The following is a 26977-nucleotide window of genomic DNA, read 5'->3' as shown; positions in this document are numbered from 1 at the left end:
CCTCCAATTTTATAATTCTGATGATTACCCTGAGCTTTCAAACTCTTCTTCATCATTATGCCCTAACCAAGCTCTCTCCATACCAGATACAGTCACACTGGTCAACAACCACAAAAGGTAAAATGCTTCAAATGAGCATATCAAGATGTCTCATTTTCCCATTGCAACAATTTAATATGAATTTAACAAAACATTTTCCAAAAACCTATTTCTGCTTTCCCCTAACTATAAAGGACTTGATTAATTAGTTTGGTTTTTTTTTTCTTTTTTTTACTTCACATTTTACTGTCTTTTTCATGGGAAAGAACCCCTTGCCCATGAGAACTTTCTGCTGGAACCACAGCAAACGTTTATAGTGCAACTGCATAGAAATATTTGGGGTTTCTGATTTTGCTAAAAAACATGTGTCTCAGTTCATGCTCACTAAAATCTTTGCTGAATGCTAAGTAAGCCTGACAAGTTTTCCAGTTGTGCACTGAAAGCAATGAGATGTATGCAACATGATGCACAGGGAAAATAATTCCTTTCAAGTGAGTTTCTCTTTGATGTTCCTGAAAAGATTGAATACCAAGCTCATGGCAAAAGCCAAAAGATGTGTATGGGAGTCTGAAGATTGAAGGTGATGAATCAAACCTATCAGATAATAGGGTCTCTTTGCTCTACAGGTAATAAATATTGTAGTGTCTGCTAATCTAAATCATTGAGATATGCCTAAAAATCTACTTTCTTACATGTTTATGTGTTTCTAACAGGCATATCCTCTGCTCATTTAACTCACATCATGCATTAGCAAGGACTGATCTCTCTTCATTTCCTGGAGATGTCATATTATCAGTCCAGCTGCATGTATTTTAAAGATAAACTACTTAATTAATTCATCATCCAAGTATATTGACTATCTATCAGAGTGAAACAGTTTAGTTAGGATATTCTCCTTCCACACTTCTGCACGTCAGCTAAAAGGGACATTAAACTACTGAACTTTATGTTTGTTTTGAAACTGTCTTTTAATCCACTTAAGAGTCTCATCCAGATCTTGAAGAACAAACAAGCACAAGAGCTGGATTCTATCATGATTAATTACAGTGGAAATCAGTCCCAGCCTAAACATTTACTGAATGTTTAATCCCCATTAATGCTTTTACTGAGTATAAAAGACAGTTCAGTTGAAAAATAATATAGTATTTTTATTATCATTATCCTGTTTTGTTGTTTCTGCAGCAAGTAATTTCTAAGGAAAAAACGTATCTGGCAAAAATTAGGAATAAGACGTTTTGGTATATGTGTGTATGAAGACAGTGTTGCCAACAGAGGAGATACTTTAATACAGGATAAACCATGGAAATAGGGATAAAGCATGGAAATAGGCAAACATACAGGAGATTTATTTGATTTGCACAAGCCAACTGCAGCAGTCAGCCAGAACTGTGTGGGGAAGTGGGTAGCAGCAGGTGATGCCAGAAAGAGGTAAGTCACAGTGTGTGACAGAAAGTAAGACAGACAATCCAGTGTCAGCTCATTTTCTTTGTTTAGAGACTGGCTCATCTAACCAGAGTGTCCACTTTGCCTCTGCTCTTGCCACATGCATAAGTTCCTTTTTTAGCATGTTGGGGAAAGTGAATATGCTTTCAGCACATGCTAATTTATAGCAAATACCAAATGTTTTTGATCACCCATTATGTTAGAACAACTCCACAAGAAAGAAAATCTGTGTCATTTTTCACTCACTGTTGTTGTCTCCTCTTTGTTCTAACTTCCCAGAAATGCTAAAAAAATGGATGGAAAGGTAGTCAAAAAGCCACATATGGTTAATGACTTTAAACACTAAAATCTTACGTTCTTCGGGTAGCTATCCTTCTCATAGTATTTGCACTAGTTTCTGCACGTTAGGAAAAAAAACAAACCCAGAAAGTTCATCACCTCTTAAACACTCGATTTACTAAACCATGAAACCAAACTCCTCAAACTTGGGTGTCGCAGCTCATCCCCAAGGCCACACTACACCATTGAAAGACCACCTTATAGATGTGCTACCTTTTCTTCCCAGTGGAAGTTAAACTCCTCTATAACCACTTTGCAGCCAAGCAGCAGTAGACATTTTGTTTTCAGGGCTGCGGAAAGATAGCATACAGCACGAGAGAGAAAGATTTTAAAAGGCGAAATATCTCAAACTATTTTTTGCTTTATGAATAAGTTCAGCTACAGACACAACTATTAATCTTTATGCCAGTTCACAGTAGGTTACAGCATTTTAAGCAGTCTCCATCTGAGGTCCTGATCTGAACTCTTTAGCTATGCATAAGCACTGTCATAAATCACCATAAACCATTCTTCTTACTGTGCTAAGGACATTTCAAGTTCTGTAGAAGACAGAGTCACCCACTGCATACAATAATGATTAAACAATAGTAAGAGGAACGTAAGCCAATCATCAGCACACACTCAAGCCACTCCCAATGCATGTCTGCCTACCAAAGGCCTGGTTCCTACACCGATATACATAGATATTTGCACGTTCCCTTACTTTGAGCAATTTAATAGCCTTATACTCACATGACTTCCTATTTGCTCGTGACCGTTTCCTCTCTCTAGGCACCGCTCGCTGGCTTGGCACTTGGGTGGCGGACTTGACAATGCGATCCATGATCTCATCCGCGGCGTCATCCGTTGCGTTTGGTGAATCGTCGTTGCCAGCGTTCCACGAACCGATACGGCCTGGAAAAGTCCAGCAAGTGAATTCGGGGAAAAGAAGAGAGGAAGTCTCTTGCATCACTTTGGTTTTGCAATTGGGTTTTTTGGGAAATTACAGCAGGCAGCTCAGTCATCCTGACATCAATTCGACCAAAAAAGAAGCAGCTGCCTAATGGAGAATATTTCTAAATAATAGCCTAGACTTCTTGCTGCACCAGGAGAGAGCCAAGAGCTCAAACACAATTATTATATATATATATACATATACATATTTATATACACACTTTCTATTCCTTTAAGCAGCAGTGCCTTGTTCTAGAGCACACAACTGGCAAATGCCTGCTAGAGGCTGCCTGTAAGCCAAGGATGGATAGTGTTGTGTGACCATGTTTCTCTCTACTCCTATTACAAAGACAGTAGAAGACATGGCACATCTTAGAGATTGATGCAAATTGGAAACACAAGTCCTTTTGTACTGAAAGAAAGAAAGACATAACAATTTCTGTATGAGCATCTGTATCACAACCTAGAGCAAAGGAGGTAAGAAAAGAGCATGAAGTATGGTTTGATGTGTATCGTCCCCTTCACAATGAAGAATTCACCTTCTTATCACAGACCTGTTCGTGTCCTGGTGTGACTGTGTGTGCTCTGTCGTGAGTGGAAGAGTTGTTGGCAAGTTGGAAAGCTGAAAGCAATTTTGGTTAAAACCACAAACAAACAAGTGAGCCATATTTCCAAATCCAAGGCTCGGGCACTCCTCACCCCGCAGAGCATTGTGTAACACATCTTTGGGTTCCTCCACTACTGGCTACTGTTCTGTGTGCATTTTGTTTTTAAATAGGCTAGTGTGCAGCGTGAACATTAACAGCGAGCTTTGCAGGAGTGGATGCTGTACAATTGCAAGCAGCTAAGAAATCACCAACAAGGCCATTTTATACCACATCTCTGAAGTCCATGAACAGCTTTGATTGGGCCTTTACTCGGCTGCCTCATCTTGCTTTTTCAGGAGCAGTTTTACTGTAACAGTGCTTTTGACAAGCGCTTGTCTGGCTCACCCGTCTTCTGCCTCTGCTGTTTTTCTGGGGAAAACAAGCTGACTCACAACCAGGACACTCTCCTCATCAGCATTCAGTGGATTACTTCAGCTGTTCAGCTTGTTGCAGTGCAGCTTGAATTATTTAATCTTCGTGCTTTAATTAACTGATTGGTTTCTTGCACTGGGGCTGTGAAATTTCTGAATTAGCCAGGATCATGGTTTTAAGCTTTAGTAAGCTACACATACATAGACTTAGAGTTGGATGCTGTGGATGTGCTATCAGTTGTATCAAAGAAGTATAAGATATCCAGATATGAAGGAGAAGAAATATCAGAGAAGAAAATGAGGACTTGAATTTTGGTGCATCATCTTTACTCCAAAACCATCTTCCATGTACTGCAAGTATGGGAGTGATGAGGGGAACACAAAAGCAAGTACCCATTACCTTTGCAGTTTAGCAGGGAGGTGGTTAAAAGACACATCACCTTTTTCCTACCCATTTTCTCCCCAATTTCTCCCTAGCCATTCATAAAATGCTGCAAGGTCTTTTCACTTGAATTTGAATTGCTACTTTCTACTTGCTTCTATTGAAAATAAAGAGAAAACCACATCCTGGATTCTCCAGATGGCCCATTTTGCTTTCATGATGAGAATAAGAATTGGTGTGTTAGTGGGCAGTCACCATCATCATGGAGGGAGAATTGAAAAGTTCTGCATGCTTGGACTCCTGATACCCCTATTCTGGATGTGATCTATGTTTTGAAATGTCAGGAAAATTCTTATTCATCCCCTTGCCTCAAATCTCTTCTATCATGGAAACACCACTGGGATGATCTGCTTCCCCTTCCACCTTTTCAGCTGTGAGTGCTACGCAAGGGGGACATGACCCACATTTGGGCCACCGTGCAGCTACCACAGCCCAAGAAATGTGGCCAAGAGGAAATTTTGGCGCTTACCTCGGCTGGCGCGGCTCCGGGTGCGGACGCCGAGTGCCATGGTGCTGTCCCCCCCCATGGAGCAGGTCTTCAGCACAGCCTTCATGTTCTCGTGCTCGGCAGCATCCTCGGCATACTGCAGGCCCTGGGGCTGGCTCTGGCAGGGCGGGGAGCTGCTGGAGAACTTGCCGGACTGTGGGAAGAAAAGGATTTGTTGTTTCAACTGAGAGCAGCATGGATGATAGGCCAGGGGCTCGACTGCAAATTGCAAGGAAAGAAGTGTCCTCTCAGGCTTGGTTTGGAGTAGAGCTATTCCCAAAAGAGCCCAGCAACAGTTGCTCCTCTCCCAGAGCATTCACTCTGACCAGACATAAACCTGAAACAGGGTGACAGCAGGGAGCAGACACAGTCAGAGAAAGAACAGATGCATCAGCTCGAGCTTTATAGTTTTGACCTTATGTCTGAGAGTAAAAGGTACAAAGCAAGGACTTGCTTTGAAACCTTCGATCCAGACTGGGCCTGATCTGGGGTCAGGCCATCTGATGCTGAGAGGAACAGCATGAGACCCAACAGCAAAAAGAAATTGCTTTTTTTTCTGTACAATCAACTTTCACTGGCAAGGCAAAATGGGGACAGTGGTGTAGGAAAAGACACCTTTCCCTCTTGACTCTCTGCCTTGCTGCTCAGGAAACTCTCAATCTGCTCTAAACCACAATTATCTACGTGTAACTTTAATGCACATTGCCACTAATGCTTAAAAGGTCCCTGGTTCCAAAATACCCAGACAAACTATTTATGGGTGAAACACAAAAATTGCAGTCAGAAGTTAGAAGAACAAACCCTTACAAGAGATAGAGGAGTCTGCCCTCTGCTTCCCTGTCACCACGACTACATGAACAACAGCAGCTACACTAGATGGGCACACACAGTGTGGGTATGCAGCAGCCCCACCAGTGACCAAAACAACCACCTAGGAACGGGTGGGAGCAGCAGAAGTGGGTATAGTCTCTTTCTATAGAGAAGGGCTTGCATTGCTGGGATGCTCTCCCTTCCCAGACTCTGCCTCCAAAGGGCTTGGATGCTGGTATTTGCCACTGTGCTCTTATCTACAGAAAGGTCAAAGTACATTGAAAATATGGCCCTGACTGCAGGAAATTCCGACCCTGTTGACAGCAAACAGGCATCAACAGATAATAATAAACCTCGGTACTCGCACTCATATCAGCTCAGCATCAGACACCAAAGTATGTTTTGTTATTCCTTTTAATCTTTCTTACTCTAATTCAGCACAGATGAAAGGACAAGCGCTGCATTCTCTTCTTCCTTTGCATAATAAACAACATTAATTATTGACTTGATGATATCAAGCCCGTTAGTTAAAGGGATGCAAACCTGCAAAGCTCTTCTGTCAGAGAATGGTAAATTGAAAAAAAAGACTGAGCCCTACTTTCAGAGCTTTGATCAAGTCCCCATCTCAAGAATGCAAATTGAAAAAGTTTAATCTGGAAACCAATGATAAAATGATTCTATTTTAACATAGTGACTTTTTGGGGTAAGATAGCAAGTTAACTGAATAGCAAAACAAAAATCCCTACAAGGCACTGAACTAAATATATCAGTATGAGACCTATTTTTGATAGCTAGAAATTTGTTTTCTTGTTAAAAGATTAGCTTGCAACATTTTGATGTGAAAAGTATGCAAGTGCTAGAGTTTCACATGTGAAATTAAGAGACAGAAAAATATTAGAGAAAAACTCCTATGAAAGGGCATGCTGTTTTTGCATTAAGACAACTCTCTTATACAAAGTGGATTGTTCAGTAATCAATACAATTTCCAAAAAATTACAAAGGATAAAGCCTCCACATAACTGTTAGTTCCTGTTCACACAGGTTAGTTACATGTTGTCATAAACAGGCAAATTAATGTAATTTTCTTTCCGTGCCCTAAGCTACACAGCACAAACCACCAGTGGGGCAAAGCTCTAGAGCCAAAAGTTTTATTTAATTTCCTTAATTTTCAGATGTTGCCATAAATTGCTGGCCAAACTCCAGCCTGGTGAGAGAATGTCCACCACTATGAAACAGTGAGCATTAAGCCACACTGTTTATGTTCAGCAAATTGAAGAAAGGTCTACTGCTGAACAAAAACTGCATTACAAAAAAGATGCTCCTCAAATCAATAAACTTTTATTATGAATATAGCTGGAACATCACCTTCAGGAGCACTTTGTGATAGATACATTAACTACTCCATGGCTCACCTCTATGATGAATGAAGTGTCTCATTCTCTGTTTATACAGCGAGGCAAACAGTTAGGATTTGTTAAACATCCCCATATCCTGATGCTTTTGAAAACTTTATAAAATAATACCATGTGGGGTTACACAGCTTAAGGAGTATGAAATTATCCTGGTAATCCATAGCCCAAGGTAACTTATGATATCCATAACATTTAGATCACTGATGTTTTGGGTCATGGGGATACTTTGCAGTACATTAGAGACAGTAAGGAAAAGAAATGAGGAAACTTAAAATTATTAAGGCCTCAGATAAGGATATCCTTATTCAAGAGGACAGGAATGCATATGGTTAAAGCTGACTGTAAAAACGCATTCTTATGATTGAGACAAAAAGGTATGAGAAGTATGTCATGGTTCATAGTTCCAGTTGAGCAGATGGAGTTGAGCAGTCCATACTGAGTTAGAAGTTAGATGTCACAGCACACAGGAGACATGAGATGACATGCTTTTTCAGAGAACCATACCTCAACATCCTCTTCTTCATCAGTCTGCCACTGGAAACAAAGGACAAGGTGGAGAAGGACAAACAGCAAGATTTAGGAAAGACAGCACTGTCAAACCATGACAGAGTAAGAGGTAACCATGGCACTGTTTATGCAATAGGAGGACATAAAAATAGAAGACATATAAGGAGTTCATTTTCATGCCTTAGACAATCAGCTTGCTCTTTTTTTTTTTTTTTAAGCTGATTGTATGTAGAGCAGACTGTCCCTGCCAGTAGTGTATGTAGAAATTTCCTGATTTTTCTTACAGAAATGGTGAACTGAAACTACCCCTAACCCATCCTATTTCTCTCCCTTGAGTCATGCAGTTGTTTTCCCCATGGAAGCTGACAACAGCACAGGTAGGTAGGGCTCCTTCTCCTTCCATCTCTGCGCAGCACAGGGAGGTCCTGGCTGCTGTTCCTCTCAGGGCAGAGGTCAACTTCTTGGCAATTCCTTTTCTCTACACTTAAGTGTTTGTTTTAATTCCTTTTTTAAGCTGGGATTTTTTAACTTCCAATTCAACAGAGCACTCAAATCAAATGTTGGGTAGTCTTTCAATAAATGCTTAAAGTTCTGCAGTAGCTGCCTGATACCTGATCCTGGAAATCAGAGATGCAATTATCCAATGTTATTCAGGGTCTTCACCCTCTGTGACAGCAGGCATCTAAAACTGTCCTGATGGTTGCACTACATTAAATGCATAGACAAACAAACATATTGTGGGATATGGAGTGTGCTTAAATTTGGGGATTTACAGGAAATTAGTGAACTATTTAGATCTGTATTCCCAAATGCCTTGGAAATTGGTCACTGTGCTAGAAGATACCCCACATGGAAGTTTCCCAAAGTAAAACATGGCTTCTCAAGTATCTGGGCTCCCTGTTTCCATAATTTTCAGTTTGATTGTTTATAAAGTGCAAACATAGTCCAGAAATTTTATGCACTTTTTTTTTTTTTTTTTTATTTGTGGGTTTGTTTTTTTTTTTTTTTTTTTTTTTTTTTTTTTTTTTTTTTTTTTTTTTTTTAGAAGAAGCATTCCACCAATAGTATTCCTCTCTCTTGTGTCACTAATACACATTTTTGACCTTATCTCCATCTCAGCTCCGATTTCTGTCTGGGATTGATACATTCTGTTCCAGAAACATTCATCATTAAAAATGAAAGCCTGATTTACTTTGGCCCTCAGTTTAGTTTCAGCACAATCTCCATAAGAAGATTAGCTGTGGCTGCTGAGCAGCACATTAACATTACTTTTTAAGGGTATGTTTTATGCAAAGAGTGAGATGCTTATTCTAATTTGGACATAGTGGTACTGACAGTAACACAGGCAGTGTGTTTTGCAGAGGGACCATGGCAGGTATGTTCCCTTTGCATTAAAATTGTCTGTTTGTCTTTTGTCCCCTGGGGGACAGGGAGTCACTCTATAAAACAATTCTTCTGAAGAGGACCACTGTTCACTTTTTGTAAAGAGTAAGAAACAGAAAGAAGAATAGGAAATACAAACAGTCTTGTATTCTATCTATCATCAATAAATCAATCAATCTATCTATCTACCTATCAATCATCTATCTATCTATCTATCTATCTGTCTAATCTAATGCATCATTCTGGAAATTCAGCTAATAAGTAAAGGGCAGCAGGAGAATAAATTAAGCTAAACAATACAAAAAGGCAGTCAGGGCAAGGTAAAATAGTGGAGGACACACATTAGAACGACTTTGCTCCAAACAAAAGCGTATTTATAGTATTACTTTGTATCAAGCTAGCTTTTTACAGGGTAAAAGCCCAGCTGCTGGCCTTCCAGCCTATTTTATCTAGCTATGATTTTATCTAGGAGTGATTGGACTCACTTTAAGGGCACTTCTTTGCTTGACTTTGCCCATCTCCAGTACCTGGGCATTACCATTTCTCTCCTTCCTGCTCCACATGGAGAGCACTCACTCCTAGAACCACTGTCCTACACCCAAACCTACTCCAGTGCCCAGGAGGAACAGTTCACCACTCCCTTCATATTTCCATGTCTGAAGAGGCATTTGCCTCTAGCAAATATTGACAACAGAAGTAAAAGCAGCAAATTAAATAAATCAGCCTTATGTTTCACAAGGGAATCTGCCCTCACCCTGGTGTGCACATTCTGTCTTGTATTTACTTCTTTATTTCATCATTATAAAAACCACTGAGAAATAGCAATAAATTAGGATTTTTTAAACATGTAATATTATCAAAAAGCAGTGAAAGAATATTGGTATACCACTTGCAGACACAAGATATTAATTTGAAGGAAAAAAGGCCATTTGATTCCTCTGTCATTCAATATTGGATGTTGCAGGACAGTTTGAGCTCTCTCGCTTTCTCTTCCTCCTGCCCTCACATTTTTCCTTTAGGCTAGCATTTCTGTGCAGTGGATTTGCTGTTTCAAAATATTATGTCTATTACATAGCAATTTTGGAATTGAAACTCTTAAGTGTCATGAAAAGCAGAGCTTCATAAATCTGGGAGACAGATGCTTATATTACCTACTATTATTAAAAATCATTTAAAAGCTCAGACTTGCATCTATAATTGCATTTCTTCCCTATTTTGCTTGCTTGTTATTTTTAGAGTGCCTGAAATGAGTGCCATCATTGGCTAAAGGCAGATATAAGGTTACAGAGACTAGGCAATTTTCCCTGTGAAACTGCAGCAAAAAACTGCCCTTTTCTTTTCCTTACCCCTCTCCTCCAGACAACATTCACCAAGATTTAAAATGGCAGTGCCCACTTCAGCTATTAAAGAACATCTAAACACAATGGTGTCTGTGGTAAAAGGCTGAAAGAAAGACTGGAAATGTTCCCCACTGTGCTCCTGAGCCCTACTCCATGTGAGGAGTTGTTGAAGCTGATGCAAGTTCTCCATGCAAAGAGCCAGCAGACTCTCCACGCTACAAGCCAGCACCCCTCTGCCTTCCAAGTCTGCAGGGGGGACAAGGTTTAAGAGATCCAGGCCTTCTCCTTAAGAACCAGGCTGGTTCTGGCTTATTCCTTTCCTGCTTTTGTTAGAATCCCTCTTCATCCGCCCAAAAGCAGTATACTGTGAGGTGATAAAAAATAAAACCCTTTCAAAAGGACAGGGAGGTAAATTTCAAATAACTGTACAATACTTTTAGGTCATCAAAAGCAGAAAGTAAAATTCCATATGACTACTGCATATTATAATCACTTTCTACAAAGAATTTCTTTCCAATGTCAAGATCTCAACTTTCTTCTATCAGTATTTTGTAACTAGTGAATCACTGTCAATGCATTACTGATCTATCTCCCCTTTCCAAGCCTTCAAATATAAAACACTAAGAAAATCAAGACCAGATACAAACCACAGCCAAAACAAAACTACAATAAAATTCCACGTTTTCATAGCTCTTCACACATAAATATCTTCCATCCTGCTGACTTGGAAACTTGTTCTGAGGTAGATATAACTTTGAAGTTGTCAGAGGAAGCCGTGACAAATAGTCTGATGCAACTTCAATTCAGTTTTACCATATACTGCAGTTCAAATAAAAGGTAAATGAGGCCATATTACTGGGTTATGCTGAAAGAGATTTAGCTATGTTCTGAAATAACTACGTGGCCACAATAACTCCCTTAAAGAATATTTCTGTAAGGGCAGTTTTAAAGACTGTTGGTTTTTACTCATGCAGGCTTTTTGGTTTCAAGCTAATAGGACAGTTCTATAATTATAAATTAGTTATAGGCAAAATATACTCCCTTTTTTAAGATCTGTAAGATACTTTTGGGTGTAACACTAACTGTTAGATGGCATTTAATTCTGGCCAAATCTCAACAGCATCTTGAGCTTAACAAGAGATCTTCCTCCAATACTACTTTTGTTCTGGGAAAGGCCTTGATGCCTCCTTCCCTCTATTTTCATGCCATTGTCCTTGGTTCTGCCCCTTGCTGACTCACTGTCAAGCCTGAGGCTTTTTGTGGTTTGAAAGGGCCGCATTTCTCTGCTTCCTGAAGCCAGCTGCCAGTGACCAGAACTCCTTTCCCTCTCGCATTTTCTGCAGGCAGGATCTAGACAAGCTTTTCGTCCTGCCACAGCACTTATTCGGGACAAATAATACATAAACACTACATTATGTGGTAGGAACACAGTAGGAAAACAGTAACTCCTTTACATCTCAGTCTTGCTTAAACTAGTAAAAAGTGTCAAAGCTATGTGAGGGAATGAAAATTTTAATTTATAAAATACTTTGGCTAATGCTGTCTTTTGTCTCCTTTAGAACATATCAGGAAAACAAGAAGCAATTGCAGAAAGTGATCTCACTTCTCTAGTGGTAGTTTTGTAAATTTCTATTACTATATTACACCCTTTGTATAAAATCAGAGCCTCTTCCTTAACCTGAGACTACACCAAAAGAAAAAAATCCTTTGATAATAATGAAGGTTTAACTTTTTCTCTAGATGGGGCAGATTTCCAAATGTAAAGAGGATATTGCCAGGAAAGATCTACAAATGATCATGAGTCAATGACTTAAATACAATCTCAATTCATGTCAGTCCCAATACAAATACATGTATTTATATATTTATATTGACCCATGTTGCCTGAGCCATAAAACTGTAATCAGCTTCGGCTTTTCATGCCAAAGGCAGGGGTAGCTTCATAGGCAATGAAACACTTGCCTTTAATCGAGACTCCAGATTTGGATTTTGAGACAGCTGGAAACTTTTATTAAGTACTGGCACTTCTTAAAACTCTATTTGGATTGAGTCAAACTACATCAACTTAAAAAAAAAAAAAGAAAAAATATAAAATGGGGAATTAAAAACCTATTATGCTGAGAAAACTAATCTTATTCTAATTTATTCTATGAGTATGCAATCTTACAGTCAAAAAGTTTACGAAGTAACATCTACTGTGGACATAAATTTGTCCATCCTTTCAGAATCCCAAAGTCGTATGTTACCATAAAATTGGCTGGTCTATGCTCTAAAGTTAAGAAAAAAATGCACATGAAATACATGTATATGTGCATATATGTATACACAGACAAAAAAAATATCAAGGCTCGAGCCTACTAGAATATTTAAAGATGGAGAAAAAAATCCATTAAAATTTGGCTGTAATCACTTAAATAGCTACAATGATTCATCATCTAAATTATGTTCTCAATTAGGACTATAATTTATAGGTTTTTTTTCTTTTTCATATTTTTGGCTGGTCAGATACACACGGCTCCTGATGTGTTCTAGATATTCTGGACACTGTCTGTGCAGCACACAGAGAAGCTCTCTTTGGATAAGTAATTTCATTTTGTTCTTGTCCTATACAATTTTATGAAGCAGAAATTATACACAATCAAGGACTTGCAAGTTTTGTATTCTAATAGAGGAGAGTTCATTCCTTACAGCACAAGGACCTCTAAAATTAAAAATAGAGCAACAGAACTTCATATACCACATGCAGTGAAAGAAAGTTTTAAAAATCCATGCTATGGGAGATACCATTTGCCACTTACATCTGTTATCATTTTCCCTCTGGTCTTGTTTCTTTCCCTGTGGTTAGCTCGTTTCTGTTTTTGCTGCAGAACTCGTTCCCTGGTGGTGCGGTATTCCAGAGCAAATTCACTAATAATCTTGCAGAACTTATTGATGTTGACTTCGCGTATTGCGTAGGGAGGATGGCCCATAAATAACAAAAATGAGTGAAACCTGGAAAAAAATGAGTTATAAATGTAAAGGGAAAAAAATCCTTATTGATGGTCTCTTGGAAAAAAAACAACAACCCTATATTTCACTGAATCCATTTATTACTTTACTAGCTCTCATCATTTCCTTTGTGCTACAGAATTTTCATGGATGCTTTGCATAACATTGGTATGTTTTATAATTAAAACCATGAAAGTCTAGCCTATGATAACTTCATCCTAGTCTACTTTCCCAGGCTGATGCAGGAGATAAAATATTTATGGAACTCCATCACATTATATGACTAATTTGGCACGTGAATGACCAATTTAATTTCTGTTATAGAAAAAAATATTTATTAAGTTTCAATTCTATTTATTTGTATTAAACAACTTCAAAGAGGCTGTTAGGACTTTGGGCAAAGTCTAGACAAGAAGAATGCAGATTTACAGGCTAGCAAACACAAGAAGGAAAGAATTTCTGGTTCACGAAACTGACCATAAAATTATATTATCTACCAAGTACGTTAGTTTGGGACACTCTCAATTCACAGTTTTACTGCTTCTGTGGCATTCAGAGCTTTTGCACTATTTGCTTCCATACTGCATGATTTACAGCAGCACACTGAATGTGTAAAAATGTATGGAAATTCCTTTTAACTGCATCTACATCTCTGAGGACAAAAAGTCTTCTCAACCTTAGAAAGATGCAGGTATATGAAAACATTTTTGAGAACTGTCATAGCAGTTGCAGAATATCAGAGGGAAAAGTTGGTATTTTTTTGCTTGCACAATGCATATGATAAACACAACAGATGAATTCACTTCCATTGTAATTGGAATTTCTGGTTACTTGTGACATAAACCCTAAGTCATTACAAAAATGAAAGAGGAACTGAATCAACTTCTCAAGTGTATATAACCACAAATCTAGGATCATTTGGAATCCAGTTCTTAATTTTAACCACAGCAATTTGGAAATTATCCTGAAGTCAGAAAATCTCTCACAATTTCATTAAATCCAACTGCAAATCCTAGGGAGAGGAATCTTAAATCTGTCTTCAGCTGGTATAAGCATAAAGCACATAGTCGAAGATCTTGCAAATAGGAGTGGTTGTGCCTACAAAAGAACTCATTGTACAAGACTGATTTCAGCTTCTGCATATGATGAATTTGTCAATAAAACTCCATTTTTTTTGCTACAGTCTGTTCTTGTTTATCAGACAGTAAGCCAAGCCTCCTCAAAAAATTCCAAGGATATACAGAAAATCTATCAACTTAACTATAAAGCTGTTAGCTTTTAGGGACTAGGAGGCAAAAGACACAGTTATTGCACCTTGGGAATCAATGATTGCCTGGATGATTGCTTTTTGTTAGTCAAAAATATAGAAATTTCTGGAGCGGGGATGTTTCTTCAAGGGTGACTATTAACAAAATATGCACCACATACAACCCAGCAACATTCCCTTCAGGAATGGGCATTAAACACTTACAGAACACATATTTATGATGTCATAGCTTACAATTTTTTCAAGTCATTTACTATCAAGGTATTGCTGTTACCAGTATAATTCTGTACCTGTTAATTATTCTTCTATGAACAATCTTCAAGATTATGATTCTTTCTGCACAGTCTTTAAGGAACTCAGACATTTTTTGCTTTAGACTTGGCTTCATTTCATGCTTAGCTATAGCCTTAAGGTGATCCCATGATGCTTTGCACCGTCTTTCCATCTGACACAAGTTTTCCTGGAGTTGTTCAAAGTCAACCTGAAAAAAGAGAAAGGAAAAGAAAAGGTAACACTTGAAGTGAAAATACTGTGGTTGTACACTTGGATATCCGAGCAATACCATCTGTGTGTATGAAAGAGTCAAGGTAGTGTCAGCACGACATCAATTCACATTATTAATTATTAGTAAAACAATAAAAAATAGCTTTCTCTATCACACTATGTCTAGGCATGTAATGTTAGTAAGGAAAACTGAAAACAAAGAAATACCCATACACATATATTTGGTTTTATTCTTAGAGGACTAACATCTAAAGAAGGGACAAAAAAAAAAAAAAGTTGTGATGTGTTTTTTCCCTTGCTAATAACTTCATGTTTGCACCAAGCAACTGCATGACTCAGTTCTTTCTGAGGTAATACAAAACTTTCTCTTTTTCTTGATCCTTTTCTCTACTACTCAAAGCTTTTTATACCCTGTTTACTGCTCACTGTTGTACCCCGCCAAGCATTCTCCATTTTAGGAAGTACTTGGATCTATTCCCTGGTCATGCACTGACTTGTTAATAGATGATCTAGTTCTAATCACAAAATTCATGGGCCAGAATTTTTTAAAGCTCTATTGAAAGTATGTGTTATTTAGTGATCTCAGCACTAACTTTCATCCCTTGATATACAATACGAATTTACTGGCTTGTAACAAGATCATATAACGACTCTGAAAGTCTCTCAGCACAGTTAAAATAAATGATTGCACCTTACAGTAACATTCATCAGGATAGAGGCCAACACATTCCACAGAAGGTGAGGGAGAGCTTCTCCTTTATTCATCAACCAAAAAAGGTGTTCAAATTGCGATACACTTACAGGAGACACTCAGGACGTGTTGCTAACAACTCAACAAAGTGCATCAATGACCCAGCCACAGCACGCAACAGATGAGAAAAATAAAACTACCCATGTTCTGGAATTCTGAAGAAAGGAAAAAATGATTTTATAATACCACTTCACAGTTCAGATGAACTCAAGCTATAAAGTACAGACTTAGCTCTCAGATTCTAAACACATCAGTGCTTGGGATGTTACAGTCTCATACTCCAGTTAATTCCTTAATGCTAAATGAAAACCAGTGTCAGGGGTAGGTTTTATTTCATTCTTCTTAGCTGTGTGCAGCATCCACTGCTGAGACCTATACTGAGAGTAGCCATAAGAAATGCATTATTATTAAAAAGCTCCTGGTATTAATTTGATTTGTTTATGCTGTGATTTATAAAGTGATGAATTTTTCCTCTTCCCAAGGAAATAGAAACATCCTTTGATCCACTCTGCTATTCAGAAAAGCCCTGCAGGCGGAGCAGCTGTGGGGTATTTGCTTTCCTTATATCCATATCAATGCATATGTTGAAAAAAAATAAAAAAAAAAGTCCTTTCCAGGTCAGTATTTTCACTGTTGATGATAAACACATTGCTGCTCTCCACAGATGGTGTATCTAAAACACACATGGAGAAAAATACTAGCATTCCTGTTAAGGAAAAAAAAAACAAAACAAACAAGGTTTAGGTCTTCTCAGTAAGAATTATCCAACCTGGCTGAGGAAGCATCTCAGCCTCTGTAGCTGAGAAATTTAAACTCATGACATTTTATGGCAGAATGAGTTTTAATCTATCAAAAAGCTCTGAGGTTCAGGCCTGTAGGGGTTCAAGAAGCATCTTTGGAGAACAACAAATCTGGGGGGAGTGTGGCAAATTCCTGCCCCCTTGAAATCTGCCAACAGTCAGCACATTCGCAAGAGTGGGAAGTTCCAGCAGGGATGGGGGCTGGCAGGCTGGGCTACGGGACATTCATGAGTTTTTTGAGGACAAACAAAAATTCAGTCCTCTGTGGAAATCCTAAGGAGAGTGCAGTAAGAAGAACACCACCTAAACTCTCCTGGAATAAACCTCTGTGGAGCTCTGTGTGCTCGAGCAGAAGCTGTAAACTCCTGGAAGGGGTAAAGTAGGAACCCCAATACAGGATAATACCGGTGTACTCCCCAAAGGCAAACTGTACAGTGACTGAAAGAATGTGCCAAACCTTCATGGAATCTCTGTCTGCCAGCTCTCTAGTGTTTGGTCACTTGCTTGTGGACAGAAAGGAATATACTTTCAGAAAAACATCCTCATGTGAAATATTAAAGTTCCAGTTTTTCTTGGATTCAGTCAGGTAACCCACCTGATACTTTAGGAAATGCTATTTCACCAGTGCCAATTTTGTGTGTAGACACAGAATCTATTACATTTCAGTCTGCTCCAGGTCTGTGGTTCTGCTTAGGATATTACATACAAATATACAGTAAGAGTGATGAGAAATCCCAACTACAAGAGTTCCCCAATCGTGTTCATATGATAAGGAGAACAAAAACTTGTGTGGAGTAATAATGCCAATTATTCAATATATTATGCATAAAGAAAGCATAAAAAGGCATTTGTAATGCCATACTATCTCTTTATCAGTTCACACAGCATTGCTAAGGGAGCGTGGATTGCACCTTCTGATTTATGTGCTTATTTCCAACACTTTACTAAAGGAATTAACGATGTATAATAGCAGAGAAATATGAATCCTCTTTTTTGTTCTCTCTTTCTTGAAATGAAAGATGCACCAATACTTGCCTGCAGGTGGATGGTCATGCTGGGACTATGAAGGAACTCAGGCGAGTTGTGGCTCCAGGAGAGCTCAGCATAGGAGGTACTCAGACAATAATTGCTGTGTCATTATTTTTTAACTATGCTCCACTGAATAAAAGGAAGCAGTAATCTGAAATAGTACAGCTTTCTTGCTAGATAGTAGCATACAGATATTGCACCTGGCCCAAGGATTTGGAGGAAGGTGGAAACATATATTCTTCTTCCTCCTTAGTACGTACATGTGCAAAAGACATGCAGCTTGGTGTCTGAATAGTTACCTTCTGCTGGAAGTTTTAAAATTAATACATGTTCTTTTCTGCAGGAAAAAGAGTGAGTGGTCTTAGGTTGTTATGCAAAATAGGAAAGTCCTTTCTTTCAAACATGATGAAATGTTTATTTTAATTCGTAAACTAATTTAGAAACAGCAACTCTCTAAATGGTTCTGGGACATATTTGACACGTTCCTCATTTCCCTGGCCAAGTTCCTCTCCATTCACAATCACACTAGCTAAAAAATATTCAGAGCTATTGGTATCTGTGAAATCTCTTGCTAGGCCCACTGTTCAGTCTTCTGAGAAGTGCCTTAGGAGACACTGTTTGATCAGAGGGGAGTAGCCAGAGACAGTATATGCAAACAGGATGTAAAGGCCAGTTTACATGACAAAAGTCCCTCGGAGTTAGCCTCAGCAAACCACTGCCCTAAACTCACTAATGGGCAACTTTAGAATTAAAAATCTATTTTGCAATTTAACACACCACCATATTTTGCACGAATGACTCAGACCAAAGAATAAAACCTTCCAACCACATGCCAGAAACAACAGCACTCACTTTAATCACTTTATATCATTATTTACTGCTTGCTACCATAGAAGCAGATGACTTTGCCATAAACAACAAAAATAAAAAAGAATTCTACCAAGTTTCTCATTCCACTGGGCTGAGAATTCATTACCTCGTGACAGACCTACAAACAAACACACCAGAACACACCAGAACAAACAGCTTCTGTTCTCACTGGTTTTCACCTGACTCAGAAACTGCCACCACCATCAAATGGCTCAGCATTTACTTCCCTGCTCATTCTGGTTCCCTGAACAGTGGTCCTTACAAGGCCTATTTTTTCAAGTTCAACTCCATCCAATATCACATGCCATGTATAAAAGTTTAAAACTTTCTCATTCATGACATACTACACCATGCTCCAATCACTCAGGCAGGACATGGATCAGGGGGCCTTTCTGGTCTTTGGGTTGGAGTGTTATTCCTCTGTGTGGCCCCAAATACCTCATGGCAACACATGAATTGCACACTTTATTATTTGTTGGGAGAGAGAGGAATGGCTGCTTTGGGAATTAAATGCAGTAGTTCAAACCTGAAATGCCTTCCACTATATATTCCCCAGGGCAGCATATACAACTCCAGGTATGCACTGCCATGCACTGCAAACAACTGCAGGCCTGTGAGATAAGAGGTAATTTTTCTTCAGCTTTCCCTTAGCCGGAATGTGCTTTACAAACACATTTCTTCTTCCAGCTAAATCTCCTCTAGTCTTTGGGCTAAGCGCCCCCACTGCTGCAAATACAAAACCATCCTAAAGTCAAAGATGCTGCACCTAAATACACTCACGTTTCCTGCCTTCTGTGTTAACATTCAGCTCTTCAACAGGGTCAGAGATGTCACAAGTGGATTGAAGCAAAAAACCCAAAACAAGTAAATGAATGGAAACTGATGAAGCACTTGTTTTCAAAATCACTGTTATCTAAGGTTTTTTTCTGAAGGCCAGTGAGTAACTTATTACATAACCTCAGTATGCTTGTGTAAGATTTCTATTGTTTGATACTCTATTGTTTATTGGTATAGCTTGCTTCTTTTAGTGGTGAACTTCTAAAATCCAATTATTTTCTAAGGAAGACCTGGATCTCTGCATTTTTTTCTTAGTCACAAGGTGCATTTAAGAGAAGATTGATGCTTTCACAAGGACGTGTTGTCTTAAATGCACAATAAAATGACAACCATTTCATTGTACCTCATAGAAAGATATACATAACCACACACAAGCTTTCTCTTTTCAAAGTTCAAGATAATTTCTGCAGCAGACCACAGTCTAGTCTGAGCTGTTTATAATTTAGGGTCAGACCGTTCATTCTCACATTATTACAGGGATGTGTTCTGGCAGGGAACATGAAATCTTCCTCTTTTCCTGAGCTGGTTCAGTGCCAAAGGAAATTCTGAGAATTGCTCCTTGCAAACACACTGTCATCTGAGAGCAGCGACCTTCTGTGGCGTATGTTCAAAACTCTGTCTCCTTTAATATTTCCAGACTGGTTTCCTTCACCAAGTGTCACAAGAATTATCTCAAGACCCTTGTTAGTCTGACTTGCACACCGTGGGCATGATTTTAAGCAAGACAGATGCCAGCTCTCTTAAGCAAGCAATATATAAAGAAGGCTCTGCTCAGACTTTTCTAATTCCTGGGTAAGAAGTGGCATCCTGCAAAAATAATTTTGGAAATGAGAGCACCTGAATCAACCCACTAATGAAAAATTACAGGACAGAGGTGGCAGAGGTGCTTAGTGAGGTATGACCTGATGAGTCTGCCCAATTGCACACACACATCTCTACTGCATTTTACTTCATTAAACAATATCCCAACTACATGGGATCTTTTTGCAGATGCTGTATGGCAGTTCCCACAATCTGGGACAAAGGGGAGCCATACCACACAGTAGGTCCCTTCAGATAGTGTTATGTCACCTGGAACAATTCCTGCAGTCATATCACCTGGATGGTTATTGAAACACCACAGTGCCATCAGGCACATGTGCTAAACTTCATCTGCTCTCTTTGAGACACAGCCTCAAAGTCTTATTTGCCATGGAAACTCCTTCCCCCTTGTCCCAGTATGCTCTGCAGCCAACAGGATCTGCCTTTCCCTGCTCTGCTTTCACCTCTGCTCCTACTAGCCCATGCCACAATCTGAGGCAGCTGCTGGCATCACAAGGAATGACTGCAAGAAACCTTGCATTCCTGGACTTTTTTTCCGTGGAAAATAATTTGACTTTTGGCATTTATTTTTGTTTGAAATAATGTAGGGAAAACATACTTGAATGATAACTGCACACAAATACTTTCTGTCAAGCGAGACATGAGAAACCTCACTGAAAGAATACAGGAGGCAGCATGATTTTCCCTACCTTTTTAAAATCTTTCTTTCCTTTCTCTGCTTTCCACTGTATTAGGCAGAAGCTATAGCATGTCAAATATCACTTCTGCTCCAGCCAGCTCCTGCCTCCTTATGCCTCCCTGCTAAGGTCCTCAGAGGGCAGGCTGCTGCAGGCTTCCTTCTCCCCTGTGTGTGCCTTAGGCTCATCCTAAGCTCTTTCATATCAGCAATCCTTGCCCCCTCCTGTGCTGCTAATATTGCCTAGTTCTTACTTTAAAAGCTGCCTGCTTCTCCACTGCTTAGTACCTGTGAGTGTCCTGTGCCCAAGTGTCTTGCTGCAGGGGTAAAAAGCCAGACGAAAGTTTGACATCTTGAAAGTCAATTAAAATCAGGGGAAGAAAATGACAATTATAGTTTATCTATAGAGCTGGCCAGTTTTCAGACGCACAGGGGAAATATTTATGAGTTAGAGAGAGAAGATGAACATTTTTAGTAAGGACACATTTTTTATTCACTAACAGAGGAGATATTGGGGTTAAGGCAACCACTTCTTAAGGAAATTTCTAGGAACAACACTCAATCTTAACTGCAGAAATCTGAGGGTCTGCTTCGGTATTAGGTACATCAGTTTTGGTACAACTTCAGTGACAAAAAGAACTTTAAATAACAAGAAAATAAAAAGGGAAAGAGATTTTAATCATGTGATACTAAATAATCAATGCTGTGCATGACTTTATAAATGCTTTTATTTATCTAGAATTGTATTTTTTGTCTAATTTTTTCACTTGCATCTGTTTTTTTTTTTGTTTTTGTTTTTGTGCCATTAATGACTTCAGTCCTTCAGTAAAAAGCCACAAGTTTTGCAATAACTGTACCATTTTGTTTCTGGTCTTTCTAGTTCCTTTTTGGTGGGGCAGCCTGTTTTCTTGATGTTTTTGGGTTTTTTTCATGAACTAATGCTCAGGAAATTCTTATATGATGCGCATTTCAGGGGAAGGGGCATCTCTGTTTATCTACAGGATGGAAATTGTTTGGCCTTTGGGGTTTCTGAAAGATGTTTGTAGGCAAAACAGAGCTCAAAATACAGCCTAATCCACAGTGATATATTAGTTCTCCTTTCCTGTCAGCTTTCCTAAACCAAGATTTTGCCTTGTCTGTGAACATTCCCTTGAAAAGGGCAGCTTGGATGGCTTCCACATCCTAACTCTCTGATTTGTGGCAGCTATGATCAAGTGGGAATAGAGCTTGTTACAGTAATCCATCAGTGGTTTAACACATGCAGGAACATCCCAAGGAGGGAGACCTTGGGCGACACGGGGAAGGTTAAGGCTGTAATTTCTCTTAATGTGATTTTGTCTGGCCTTTTTAGATTTTTGTCCACTTTGGGCAGGGCCACTGGATCAGCAAACCACAGACTGAAAGACTGTGCTCAATTTTGCATGCTCTTAGACTTAAATTTTTTTAAGTGACAGCAGTAGGTTAAGCTTTCTTCCACTTTCTATGACTGAAAAATAGAAGAACCACTTGGGAGAATACCATACATGGTGGTGAGAATTTTGGAAAACAAAGGCTCTTCTATTTTGTGGTAATTTTTCTTCTTAGAGATTAACTTGATCCCAATCTAAGAAAAAAGGGAAATAACTTCTTAGCAAAGAGAAGAAGCAGGAAATGAGAAACCAATATACCTAAAAGTTAAAAAAAGTAAGAATCACTCAAACTAAAAACAAAAACATAGTAGAAAGTTAAAATCTTCCAAACATGAGAAACCAAACTCACTGAAGGCAATAAACCAGAGCCTAAACATGGGCTGTACAAGACGAAAACTAGGAGAAAAGAGATGGAATCTAAAGAGAAAATATCTAAGGATATAAAACAAAAGCCACAAATTCCTTTATGGTACAAAAAAAAAAAAAAAAAAAAAGAAAAAGAAAAAAAAGAAAAAGAAAAAAAAGAAAAAGAAAAAAAGTAGGAGGTCCTGGATCACTGGGGAGGAAAGAAACTGAGGAAGACAAAAATTAGAGAAGGGAAGCAAGATGACTTTTTTCCATCCAACTTCACCACAACGGATGTTGGGGAAAAACCTACTCTGGTGCTCCTTTCCTTTTTCTGTATTACATTTTTAAGAGATGTGAACTAATAGCAGGGTTTGAAACCTTACTAGCAGAGATACATGTTGGAGACAGATGATATCTTACAATGAAGTAAACAAGTAGAATACAGTAATTATGACATCAATTAAAATAAAGAAATTGAGCCACTGGCTAAAATGAACATGAATATGTATGAAACTGTACTTGGCAACCTAAAGAATAAAAGGATAGCAAAAGTTTTGCCTATCCCTAGAAAAGCAGCAAAGTTGGTCCAGGTTTTGTTATTGCATCTGGTAACTTGGCTGAAAGGATGAATGACAGGAAACTTAATATATAAAAATAACTACTATATTTGGAATGTTTATAAAATAGGAAATAGATAAGTCTAAGTAAAGAAAATTAAATTTCAAAATCTTTTCAAGGGATTCATGGGAGGCCACTTATGAATTGTGAGGCTAAGAGAGCAAAAGAAAAGAAGGAATATATGCTGATTCTCATTTGTTGACAGGGCTAACAGCAGGCGTCTCATGGTTTGGACTTTGTATTTCAAAATTATCTGGAAACAAGGAAGCACATCCAGAGGGTAAAATCTACAGATGGCAGGAAATTATTCAGATTAGTCCTGATTGAAGACTATTAAGGGTTTGAGAGATAAGCAGTAAATCTTCTTCAGCAGATCATGGTCACTGCTGTAGACTGTAATGAAGTGCACAGTGCACGGCAGCATCTGACTCCATTGAGAGTTCTGAATGCTCTGTCAGCTCAGGAGACTGCCTGGATGTCCTTGGGAACTGCCCTGGGACAACGGGTGTCCAAAGGGCACCAGCAGTCAAAAAAACACAGAGAAAACCTCAGGACATCTAACAAAAGGTAGCAGAATGGACAAACACAGTAAGATTTGACATTGATAAGGAGAGGCTGGAATACTGTACTTACTATTGTTTAACACATTCTAAAAAAGTAAGATAAAGGAAAAGTGTGGAAATGCTCTCATAAACAAAAGATATAAAAGGATCATTTAAGACTTAGACAAGGATCTGAGCAGCCTAGTTTAATCTGGTCTTGCACTGAAAAGGGTGATGGGTATGACCTTCAGAGATCCTTTCCAACCTAAGTTATTCTGTTAATTAGAAAGAAAAAATATTTTTATTCTTCAGTATATTCAGACAATAATTCCTGAAACCAGCAAATTGAACAGCAGAAAAAATAGATTATGAATTCATTGTTGCAAGAACTGTACTAAGAGCCAAAATAAGATTTCATTTTTGCAGTTAAAAAAAAAGTATTGTATTATACAGATGTCCTGGGTTGTGAGGGCAAACAGAGTTGTTTGCCCCCACACTCTCCAGCTCCTCTCTCAACATCCAAATAAGGTAGCCTTTGGAAAAGAAATCATTCCTCTATTTGATGCACAAAATGAGAATTATGGCTCATGAAATAGCATTTTTCTGGGAGAAATCTTTCATTCCCATAGAAACTTTCTGTGCTCTTCTGTCAAGCAGCTGGTATTGGCCACTATCTGAATCAAGACACTGGACAAGAAGGACACCACAATTATCTGCTGCAATTATTACCATTTCCATGAGACATGACTCTTAAAGATAATTTTTACATTTGCTATCTCCCATGTTTACTCCATTAATCACGCAATGTACTATTTTTAAGGGTTATTAATGAAATTTCACACTCTGAGAGATTCAAGAGTGAGTTTACAGTGTTCTTATCATGCCTGCTCACAGCAGGTATAATCTCCATACCATATTGAGCCACTGACCAGACCTATGCATTAACGAGGGAATTACCATTTTTTAAAAGGGGGGCTGCAACAAAATTCCTTTATTTCTATTTATGTTCCCTAACTCCCAAGGAGATCTCAAGAGATCCTCTGGAGATGCTCACAACCTGCCTGGACTTTCCTTCTGCAAACTGTTTTAGATGAGCCTGCTTTAGCAGGGTGTTGGACTAAGTCATGTGCTGAGGTCCTGTCCAGCCCAAGCAATTCTGTGATTCTGTGAGTTAAACCAAGCATTTCAAGGACTCTTTAATTCTGGAGACACATTTTATTAGTAAAAAAAAAATCATTCCTTCCATTGGATTTAAAATACAATCAGGCATCTGCCTTATAAAAGAGATTCCCCCAAACCACAGAATAAATATATTTGAAGATATTGGTCAAATAAAGTTTTAACCTGAAAATAGTTCCTAATAGTTATATACATTAATAATGTACATAACATTAACATGGCTGTCATAACCAATGGCTGCCTAAGAGTGCACTGATGAGGGAACCTTGTGACTGACAGAAATAAAGTTCAGGAGAGGGAGTAGTGGCATCTTTGAAACTCAGTGCAAATGACACAATGAACACATATTTATAAATAGTGCTGCAAACAGGGAGGATCAAAAAATCAGAGAATGGAAAAAAATCCTAAATATTTCATTCCAAAGAGGTGTTAGAAAAATGTACATATAGATGTATTTACCTACTGGACATACCTTGGCTGACCTGGTGATGGCCCCGATCTCTGAATAAAGATCAGTGCTGTCTGGGAACTTCTCTACCACCATAGTGCAGACGTGGTGCAGAAGGGACTGTTTGTGCACTGTGTCCTTGACTTCTGGAACCTTCTCGAGGTAGCTCAACTCAAAAGCTTTGGCCTGTAATGAAAAAAAAAAAGACATTAAAAATAAAGTTATTAAAAATACATTAAAAATAAAAATGCTTACTCCTTCCCATGCAGATTAGTAGACAAAAATGATGACCAATAAGGGGCAGAGGGGAAAGAAGAAGAATCCTACAGGAGAGGAAACTAATTTCTTTTATTAATTTTTAACTTGCTGAAGACTAGGCCTAAAATCAGTCCATCTGCAGTGAAATGACCCACAACACAGTTCTCACACTTCGAATGCAAAGCATCAACACTACAAGTAAGGGAATTACAATGGAACAGTGCTTAGCTCCACATTTCCTTCAGATTATGCTGAAAGAGGCAAGACACAACACAAAACACACTAACACAGAATAAAAGCACATTACATTCCCTAAATTTCTTTTCTGGTACAAAATAAATAGTGGGTTGCAATTTTTACAATGGTTTTGACTTCTGTTTTTTTGAAGGAAAAAGCTGCAGGGGAAATGCTGGGACATCAGGCTTACATTGGTTCCATTCAGAAAGTTCCCAATGGCTAGCAGAGTAGAAAGGATAAATCCCAAAGTTTTATTGTGCTCCAGTTGGTCCATTCCCTCCTTCAGGTCTAGCAGTGGTTCTGCAACTTCCTACCATAGGAACAGAAACAAGAAAGTGAAGGTTAGTTTTTAATTCTATGGTTTAGATTAATTACTGCAAAAAGTTCCTGAACTGGAGTCTTGCAGAGTGTAAACTGGCCATGTGTGCTGGCTTTCTTCCATGTTCCAGCTAATAAATCACATGCAAGGACAGCAAAAAAAGTACATAAAATATTTTCCTACTGTTGTTCCTTTATGTATGCAACTGCCTTACTTGTCCTGGGGACTATCCTGTGATTCCAAAGAGAAGAATGCTGCTGCATTTCAGTTAAATCCATAAACACACCCAAGACCCAATTTATAAAAACAGCTTCTTAAAAGTATTTTTTCCAATCTTTGAACAACAAATTAAAAAAGTTAGAAACCTTGATGACTTAAAATTTGTAGATTGACCCTACAGCTTTCTTCAAACGATAGCCATTTCTGTGTTTTAGATTTGGTTTTGTGCTTGTGAGAATTGAAAACTGAAAAAAAACCCTTGCTGTAAACATTAAGCTTTACAAATAGTCTCATTTCAATATTTTTTTTTAATGCATCTTCCACCTACACATGGTATCTGTGTATAGATGAGCATACTGGTAAGGCTTGAAATCATAAATTCTGTTCCATTACCTCCGGACATGAACTACACCAGAGAGTTCAAAGGAAGAGAGTGAGGGTAATTGACTTGACAGAACTTATTTCTATGTCTCTGTGTGAGGCCCAGGGTTATTTATTTTGTATGCATACTAACAGTTCACATTGTTTCTATCTTCAAATGCCATTCTAAGCATCCATGAGCAGCATTCTTTTCGCAGAATCACAGAACGGTTTGTTTTGGAAAAGACCTGAGGATCATCTAGTTTCAACCCCTATGCCATGGGCAGGGAGACTTTTTTCCCAATTTCCCAAATTGTTATACTCTTTATGAGACAAGAAGCCA

At 38.5% G+C, this 26977-nt stretch overlaps 1 protein-coding gene across 13 annotated transcripts in view; it reads right to left on the bottom strand.

Annotated features, from left to right (window-relative positions):
• FHOD3 (formin homology 2 domain containing 3) overlaps positions 1-26977 on the bottom strand; it is a 376649-nt gene that overhangs the window by 17330 nt on the left and 332342 nt on the right. For 7 of the 13 annotated variants that reach the window (XM_038126862.1, XM_038126869.1, XM_038126864.1 and 4 more), the window contains 7 exons: positions 25927-26046; positions 25266-25427; positions 14699-14889; positions 12952-13144; positions 7428-7457; positions 4684-4855; positions 2554-2715 (listed from right to left, as the gene is read on the bottom strand). In XM_038126862.1, coding sequence (XP_037982790.1) covers positions 2554-2715; positions 4684-4855; positions 7428-7457; positions 12952-13144; positions 14699-14889; positions 25266-25427; positions 25927-26046 — 1030 coding nt within the window. Of the gene's footprint in view, positions 1-1728; positions 1767-2553; positions 2716-4683; positions 4856-7427; positions 7458-12951; positions 13145-14698; positions 14890-25265; positions 25428-25926; positions 26047-26977 lie in introns of all 13 variants that reach the window. The other 6 variants (XM_038126863.1, XM_038126867.1, XM_038126874.1 and 3 more) reach the window with 2 other exon arrangements.

Source organism: Motacilla alba, chromosome 2 (genome assembly GCF_015832195.1).
Source record: "Motacilla alba alba isolate MOTALB_02 chromosome 2, Motacilla_alba_V1.0_pri, whole genome shotgun sequence".
Lineage (NCBI taxonomy): Eukaryota > Metazoa > Chordata > Aves > Passeriformes > Motacillidae > Motacilla > Motacilla alba.
The sequence above is the reverse complement of the archived record's forward strand: the minus strand, read 5'-3'. Positions and strand labels throughout refer to the sequence as shown.